The 8,690-nt window shown below is 63.9% G+C and overlaps 1 protein-coding gene across 1 annotated transcript in view; it reads right to left on the bottom strand.

The window, feature by feature from the left end:
* Window positions 1-8,620, bottom strand: part of PLCXD1 (phosphatidylinositol specific phospholipase C X domain containing 1) — an 11,158-nt gene extending 2,538 nt beyond the window's left edge. Inside the window, exons 1-5 of the mRNA XM_046673234.1 lie at window positions 6,455-8,620; window positions 6,036-6,180; window positions 2,493-2,629; window positions 878-1,006; window positions 128-283 (exon numbers count right to left, since the gene is read on the bottom strand). Coding sequence (XP_046529190.1) covers window positions 128-283; window positions 878-1,006; window positions 2,493-2,629; window positions 6,036-6,180; window positions 6,455-6,637 — 750 coding nt within the window. The 5' untranslated portion in view covers window positions 6,638-8,620. The remainder of the gene's footprint in view (window positions 1-127; window positions 284-877; window positions 1,007-2,492; window positions 2,630-6,035; window positions 6,181-6,454) is intronic.
* Window positions 8,621-8,690: the final 70 nt, after the last annotated feature.

The following is an 8,690-nucleotide window of genomic DNA, read 5'->3' as shown; positions in this document are numbered from 1 at the left end:
TCTGTAGAGACAGAGACGGGAGACGCTGGGGCGTCTGTAGAGACAGACGGGAGACGCTGGGGTGTCTGTGAGGGGACACAGTGATGACCCGCCGTCCCGGTCAGGTCAGGTTGCGGCCCCGGCTCACCCCTCGCGGACACAGCATGTCCCCGAAGATGTTCCTGACGCAGGCGACCAGGTACTCGTGCAGCTCCTCCGTGAGCCCCTCGAAGTCCCTGCAGGCCAGGATGACCACCTCGCGCGGGTGTCTCTCCAGCCACTCCGAGATCTCGGTGAGCGTGTCCTGGGGGGGAGGGCGCGTCAGGGCCCGGGGACAAGGACGCTCCCGCGGGCGTCCCTGCGCAAACTCCGACAGATGGGCCCGTCCCGGACAAGCAAACACACAAAGCTCGGGGAACCCAGCCGCGCAGAAGACACAGCCGCGCCGCCTGCCCTCGCTCCGGGGGGAAGCGTGCGTGCGTGCGTTTGCACTTGCGTCCGTGCGTGCGTGCGCGTGCGCTTGTGCAGGCGCGTGTGTGTGCGTGCTCGCTGTGGACGCGGCACTGTGTGTGCAGGGGTGAGTCCTGGAGGCTCCGGGCGCGGGTGGGCAGCGGGTGACGGAGGCGTGCGCGCCCGCGGAGGCCGCTCCAGCGCCGAGGCCCGGGGGCTGCGGGGGGCGCTCGCGAGTCCGAGGCCAGACAGACGGCACAGCGCCGCCGCCAGACCTCGGAAACGCCGTCGAGCAGCCGCGAGGGGGAGACGGAGACGCGCCATCGGGCAGGAGGCCGAGTCGGGACCCACCTCACTCGGACCCAGCGGCCCGGAGGGGCGGGGGGCGGTGCGAACCCAGCCGCGCAGGCTGGTGCGGAACTCGCGGGGACGCCCCGGCCGGCCGTACCTCCACCAGCGCCGTGGTGTAGACGAAGTGCACGAAGTGCAGGTTCCTCCGGGAGCCCTCGGGCACGTGCGCCACGCGCAGATCCAGGTAGCGCACGCCCGCGTCCAGCTGCTCCGTGACGTCCAGCGCCTGCGGACGGACGCCCGTCAGCTCTGCCGCCACGGCCGGAGCTCCCAGCGCGACTCGCACCCGCCTCGTGCGGCCGGGACGCCACCCCAGGGCCGCAGCGCTGACCCCGGGTCGGACCGAGCTGTGTGTCGGTGCCCCGCGGGTCGGGCAGCGCCCGTCCTCCACCGGGGAAGCCGCTCTCCGGGGACGGGGCGCTCCGTCCTCCCCATCCCTGCAGCCAACGCCCCTCAGCCCTGACCCCGCTCTCCGATGTCCCCGCGAGGGCCCGCCCCCTCCTCCCGGGGGAAGCCCCTCGGGGCTCAGCAGCCCGGGCCGGCCTCCCAGCACCCAGAGACCCAGCACCGAGGGACCCGCTCTGAGGACCCAGCTCTGAGGCACCAGCACCGAGGGACCCGCTCCGAGGGACCCAGCGTTGTGAGCACCCCCCGCGCTGCTGTGACCTGCTCCCGTCCCGCGGGGCCTGAGGTGGCCGTTGTGACACAATTGGGAATGTGGTTCCCTGACATTCCAGCGCACGCCCTCCACCCCTGCGCGTCCCACACGGGTTCCGGCCACCCCAGTGATGACACCGCAGCTGGGAGCCCAGCAATCACGCAGGACAAGCCGAGCTGGAAGGGCGGCCCCTCGGAGCCCGTGGCCCGGGTGGGGGGGGAGGGGGCTGGGGTCGGCCGGTTCCCCCTTGGGCCCCGCCTTCCTTCCGGCCAGCACCTGGCTCCCTTTCCTGACACCCTGGTGCCCATGTGTGCACGGTGACGGGACCACAGCAGTGGGTGCCCCTGCCCCGCAGCCTGGGCCACCTGAGCGACTCCGGGGGCCCTTCCTCTCCTCCCCCTCCCAGCTGCTCACGTCCCTAAACCCCCTGATCCGTACGAGGGAAGGGCTGAGGACGAGGGATATGAGGCGACCCCATTCAAGGAGAGGCTTAATTCCGAACACACGGGCAGAGACGGTGCCCTCACTCCGTCTCCTGGAGCATCGAGTGGAAAAACCCTGTAGTAGATAAGTTTTTCTCCAACTTTCTCAAGCGTGTGCACATCTGAACAAGCCTCTGGACCATTCTACAGCTCAGGAATGTGTCCTCCAGGGTGGGGAGCGTCTCTGACATGCGGTCCAGGAAGGAGATGCCTGTCTCCTGGGACGAGAGGGCTTGGCTCCCAATTGTTAACCCACGTCATTAATAAAAACATGGGAAGTCAGTGACTGTTTACCTTAGAACATGATGGGACGCCTGTTCTGCTTAGCTACGTGCAAGGTGGAGCTCCGTCTGCCTCTGCACTCTGCAGTGGCTGCCTGTGACACACATCACACCTGGTCCCTTCCTTGGTCACTAGTGAACCCCGTTCTTTCTCCCTGATCTCTGTGGGGGTGGGGCTTTCTGGGCTGGAGAAGGTTTGTGTTCCATTCCATTTCTCCTTCACGGTTACAGGTGCCCACCCAGCCAGGATGGCGCTGGTCAGGAGCCCACTTGACATGTGCAGACCCTCACCTGGGTGACAGACCACTTGAGCACCATGGGCCGGGTGACGCACGGCAGGAGCTTGCCCAGAAGCTGCAGCAGCCAGGACTGGCTGTGGGAAATGGGGGACCTCTTGTTCAGGCAGTAGGTCATCGTGTCGTGGCTCCCTGCGGTGACACCAAGGGGACAGTCACCCACCAGCCCCTCCTCCCCCCTGTGCTCAGAGCCGCACACGGGGACGGTGCACACAGAGGGTGGGTGATGGCCGCCAAACCCACTCCCAGGACCTGTGTGGAAACAGGGTCTTTGATGGGTGATGAAGGGAAGGATGGAGAGCAGGGCTTCCTGGAGGAGGCGGCCCTGAATCAAGGCTGGAGAGGAGGGCTTCCTGGAGGAGGCGGCCCTGAATCCAAGGACAGCGTCCTCCTCAGAGACAGAAGAGGAGACGCAGACGCAGAGGAGCAGCCCCGTGAGGACGGAGGCAGAGACGGGAGGGAGGCGGCCACCAGCCCGGGGACCCTGGAGCCCCAGACGCCGGAAGAGGCAGGAGGGACCCTCCCCTGGAGCCTCTGGAGGGAGCGCGGCCCTGCGACCCTTGACCCCAACTCCGGGCTCCAGGACGGGGGAGGACGGATCCCAGGGGTTTAAGCTCCCAGCTTGTGGTATTTGTCACAGCCGCCCCAGGACAGTCACACACCTGGGAACTCATGTTAATTGCAGAAAAATGAGGAAAATATAGACAAGTAAAAACATTAAAATCCTCTATTGTCATTGTCATTATATGTTTTTTATATGTTACATATTTATATATTTTAAATATGATATATATGGGTCCATTTATACATGGGGATGACCCATGTTACTTTGTTATCTATTCTTTCTCAGATACTTCAAACAGGACCGAATCACGCAGGTTTTTGTCTGCTGTTTCACTCACACATTACTCGCATTTTGTGCAGCAGTCAGTCCGGAGCCTTCATGTGTTCTAACGCCCGTGTCCACCGCACTGACGTGGCCGCATGTGCACCTGACAGCATCCCGGGCGTGAGGGCTGGCGTCTCCCATGGAGGCAGCCTCGCTGTGAGCACGTGGGTGTGTGTGGTTCGCACACCCACGGAGCCCCCCTTGCAGACGGAGCCTTGAAGTAGACTGTGGGGGCGGGGGAGGAGCCCACTGTGCAGCCCTCAGCCCTCTGCCGGCGTCCTGAGTCTCTCCCACCGGAGCGGACCCTGCGGCCGCCCCCCAGGCCCCTTGGCACCAACACTCCCAGCTTTGCTGGTCGCTCTGGACGCTGCGTCACTGAGTTCATCCCATGGGCCACCCCTCGTGATGTCCCAGTCGTCAGGGTTTCTCCTCAGAATTGTCCGTCCGGCTCGGCGGCTTTCTGCTGGGGAGCACATGCCATTGGCCAATTCCTAACCCTCCCCATGTGGACACAGCAGCCCTGGCCTGTTGTGCATGATGTGCGTGTGGATGTGGTTTTCTGGTTCCTCATGGGCTGGGTGTCCTGGGACGAGATCGGCACGTGGGGGGCAGTGGGGATTGCTCTGGGAAGAGCCAGGGCGAGGGCAGAGGGAGGCGCCCGTCCCGGGGGCTCCATCGTCTGCATCCCCTCGTGGGGGCAGGTGGCCTCTGGGGAAGACGTGAGAGGAGTTCCCTCAGGTGAGGCAGTTCCCCAGGAGGGACTCACCATGCAGGATCCACCGTCTGGGTGGCTGTGCAAGGGTCCTGGGGCCCCGGTAACAAAGCCCCACAAACTAGGCAGCTTCAAACAACAGAGACGTGTTACCCATTCCAGAGGCCAGAAATTGGACATGGTCTGAAGTCTAAGTGTGGGCCAGGCAGGTTCCTTCCGGGGGGTCCGAGGGGACTGTCTCCTGTCTTCTCCAGTGTTTTGGGGGCCGCCTCCTGGGCTCGGGCCCTTCCTTCTCCTGCACAGCTTGCAGCACAGAATCTTGCTCCTGCCTCCTCTGTGACCTTCCTGCCTCCCTCCCACGAGGACCCTCGAGGCCACGCTGAGCCCCAGATAATCCAAAGAGATCCCCCACCTCAAGACCCTGAAGGAACCAACTTCTGCAAAGACCCTTTTGTCATGAGACAAACGTATCCACAGCTTCCGGGGACAAGGGTGCGGGCGTCTTTGGGGCCGTGTCCTGCCTGCCACGCGGGGACGAGGACGTGGCGACATCTTGAGGACGCTGTTCGGCTCCGTTACGGGGTTTACTGTCCTCAGCGTTTGTTTAAGTTTCTTAATGAGGGGAGACCTCAATGTCTGTTTAGGAGTCGAGTCTGCCCGCCTTTTCCTCCCCAGCTCCTGCGCTTGGGGTTTTCCTCAGGAAAGCTAGTATCTGGGCCTGTTTACCTGTCTCTTCCGACAGAACTGTGTGGTTTATGTTTTCACTTAAATCTCTGAACATTCTGTGACACGTCTGCCTGTAAAACACGAGCTGGCGTCTCGCCTGATCCCCCCTCCACATTATTAGCCACCTGGAGCCTCTTCACCGTCGGGGGAACCCTGTGTGCGCAGATGTGAAACGCCTCCTCGTTTATAAGACGTTACATTCTCAGAGTTGCAGCCACTTTTGAATTCAATGTTCGGATCCACCGACCTGGAGCGTCACCGACAGCGGGTCTGGACGGTGAGGGGAGCTTTACAAACGCCCCGTGTCATCTGTGTGTGAAATCTGCACGTCACCACTGAACACAGCAGAGCCGGTCTGCTCTCCCTTCTCAGACGCTCTGACGCCGGCACCGCCTTCGTCCCGGCGGACGGGCGGGAAGGGGCGATTCTGTCGACCTGGAGGCGCATCTCTCGTTCGTTCCGTCGCGTCCTCGTCCCGACTCCCGACCGGAGGCTCCGTTTTCCTTCATCTGCAGCCGGCAAATCGTCCCACTTGCCTCACGCGTTTCACATTTTACTGTTTCTGTAAACGGCGGGTGTTTCCATTTCCTGTTCTGACGGGTCGACTCGGCCAGGAACAGCGTCTTCTGGATTCTCACGCGTGGACGACAGCTCTCGGTCTGGTCGTGCGGTCGGCGGCCTCGTCTCTGCTCTGACGCCGGCTGGGCCTTGTTCATGAACACGCCCGCAGGTGCCCAACTCCGTGCCCTCGCGACGCCCCGGTGGCCGGTCGTCCTGGTGGGAGGGACCTGGGCCCGGGAAGGACGCCTCAGCCCGGGCCTGGCAGGCAGAGACGGCGAGGTGAAGGGAGCCGGACCCCCAGGAAGAAGCAGCCGCCGGCCGGCAGGGCTGCAAGGAGGGTCCCAAGGTGCATCGAATGCTGAGCTGGGACCCCAGCCGGGCTCGCCTGCCTCTGCCGCGTCCCCGCACGCCTGGCACCTGACCCTCCACCCCGCACGGGGACTGGGGCCTTCGGTGGTGAGGTGATCGGGGCGGGAGTGTCCGGGGGCAGCTGTGACGAAGGAGCGCAAACCGGGGCTTAAACCACAGAATTCACCCTCCCCCGTCCCGGAGGCCAGAGTCTGAGATGAAGCTGCTCACGTGTGTGCGTGTTCGTGTGTGGTTGGTGGAGCCCAGCCCACAGCCAGCACCCCGGCCACAGAGCCGCTCACCCGGGATGGAGAGGTGGTGCAGGGGCACGTCCCAGAGCCGCGGGCACAGCGCCGACATCCAGTCCGCGTTCACGGGGCGTGGCAGGCTCCCGCCGCCGCCAGGTGCGCTCAGCTGCCCGCCCATCGAGGAGCCCGCACGACTGACCTGCGAAACGACACAGGGTTTGCACAGCGGAAAAAAGCGGAGCCCAGAACACACTGTAGACAGAGAGAGACAGAGACGGAAAGATGGAGAGAGACAGAGAGAAGGAGAGACACAGAGACAGAGAGATGGAGAGATGGAGACAGAGACACAGAGATTGGGGGAAGAGACAGAGACAGAGGGTCAGAGCGGCCCAGGAGCCACAGGCCCCCTTGCCTGGGTGGCTGCAGCAGGTGTCTTGCCCCCAGAGACCCCTCACCCCGGGTCAGGCACTAACCCCCGGGACTGTGTCCAGGGGCTCAGAGGTGAGTCTGCGGGGTGTCAGCCGTGGGGTCTTCAACCCCGGGGGTGGAGCCGAGGGCCCCGGGCAGCACCCCCGACCCCGTGGGGAGTTGGGCTCTGGGCAGGAACCGTGTCCGAGTGGCTCCCAGACTCCACACGGGCAGACGAGCTGCAGCATGAACGCCTAGACCCGAGCTCCCCCAGGTGACCCGTCTCCACGGCCCTAAATCTGTCCTCAGTGGATGCAGACGATGGTCGAGCGAACACTTGGGACAGGGAGGCAGCTCCTTGTCAGACCCTCACTTCCCGGGGGAGCACAAGGCTCGCGGACGGTTACGAGTCTCAACGACCTACAGCGACCTGCAACTGCCTACGACCAGCTACAATGACCAACTGTGACCTACAACCACCGACAATGACCTCCATCTGCCTGCAATGATCTACAGCTGTCTACAGCCACCTACAAACACCTGTAACCACCGACAAGGGCTACAACCGCCTACAGCGACCTCCCGCTCACGGTCCTCGGGCGGACTGGGCCCAGGATTCCCACGCAGAAGCCCGGAACGGGCTGTATGTGGAGACAGGTCTCTAAGGACGGGATGAAGGTAAACTGAGGCCATGGGGGCGGGTCCTGACCCCACACGCTGGTGTCCTTACAAGAAACGGACATGAGAACACACACCGCAGGGAGCCCACCGGGGGCCACATGGCGTGACCACAGGCCCCTTGCCCGTGTGCCCAGCCCCTTGGCCCCGGTCCCCTGACCCTGTCATGGCTGGGCCCGCGTGTGCGGCCTCGGACAGGACCCCGCAGGGTCAGTGCAGGAACGGTGCCTCCCGCTGAGACCCTAAGCTGCCTGGACCCTAAGCTGCCGGCGAGCCCCGGCCCTCACTGGGCTGCAGGCCGCAGGGAGGGTGAGCCCCCCAGACCCTCAGCATCGGGGTCCAGCCCAGAACAACCCCAGGCTCCCCGGTGAGAAGGCAACCGCTCCTGAGGCCGCGCTGGACACCGTCCGTCCCCTCTGGTCTGCACACGGCCACGCCCCGGCCTGGGTTCTGCTGTCCCCCCAGCGCCGTGCACGACCCCAGGCGGGTCCCGTGGACTGAAGGCAGCTGAGCCACGCGGCACCCCATCCCCTGCAGGGGCCTCGGGCATGGACACGCGGGTGCGCTGACGTCCGGGGACCACCGCACCCCCAGCGAAGCACGGACTGTCCTCAGCTCCAAACACCCGTGTGCAAGGAGGGACCAGCCAAGCATGCCAGCCCTGCACTGCGACCCCTGGGACCCCAAGCTCACTTCTGGCCTGTGCCTCTGTTTCCCCACTTGCAACGGGGACGGTGGCCCCCGACAGTATCGAAGGTCACCTGAGGGTCAGGGACACACTCACACCCCTGTGTCCGCGAGAAGCTTCCTGCGAGGGCCCTTCCCCTGAGACCCAGAGGAGACCCCGGCCCCCGTCCACCGTCAAGGCCGCATGGACCCCGTTCCCAGCCCGGCTCCAGGCCGTGCACCGGACCCCAAAGCACTCGCCACGACGAAAGCCTGTCCCACCAGCCTCAGAGCAAGGGCGGCCACTGCCACGTCCTCCATCTCCACCCCAGAGCTGACCACAGCACCCCAGCCTCCAGCAGATGCCGCCTCAGGGTGCCGGAGTCCACAGGCCCTCTGTCCACCACCCAGGCCGGCCCCCCTGCCCCGCCCACACCCCTGGCACTGGTTTACTGTCTCCACAGAAACCCCTTTACCCACCTGTTCACAGGTTAACAGAGCTGGGCTGGGGAGTTGTCTTTATTGTGTAGTCCCCCCTCTACAGTAAGAGTCCCATCTACTGTCACAATTCCCCTCTACAGAAAGAGTCCACCTCTATGATCACAGTTCCCCTCTCTTGTCACAGTCCCCCTCTACAGTAATAGCTCCCCTCTACTGTCACAGTTCCCCATACAGTATGTTCTCCTCTAATGTCACATTCCCCCACTACAATAGCCGTCTCCGTCTGTTATCATGGTCCCCCCTCCACAGTAACAGTCCTCCTGTATTATCAGAGTTCGCCCTCTACAGTAATAGTCCTCCATTGCCACAGTCCACCCTCTACAGCAACAGTCCTGTGTTCGCCAATGATCAGAGAAAAATGGTGCCCGCCGTGGGGGCGCAGGCCCTGCCCCCGCAGCCGTCCCCCGACCCCCGGTGGCCAGGGCTGGGTCGCTGCCCTCCGGTCTCTGGTTTCAG

Source organism: Equus quagga, chromosome 10 (genome assembly GCF_021613505.1).
Source record: "Equus quagga isolate Etosha38 chromosome 10, UCLA_HA_Equagga_1.0, whole genome shotgun sequence".
Taxonomy (NCBI): Eukaryota; Metazoa; Chordata; class Mammalia; order Perissodactyla; family Equidae; genus Equus; species Equus quagga.
The sequence above is the reverse complement of the archived record's forward strand: the minus strand, read 5'-3'. Positions and strand labels throughout refer to the sequence as shown.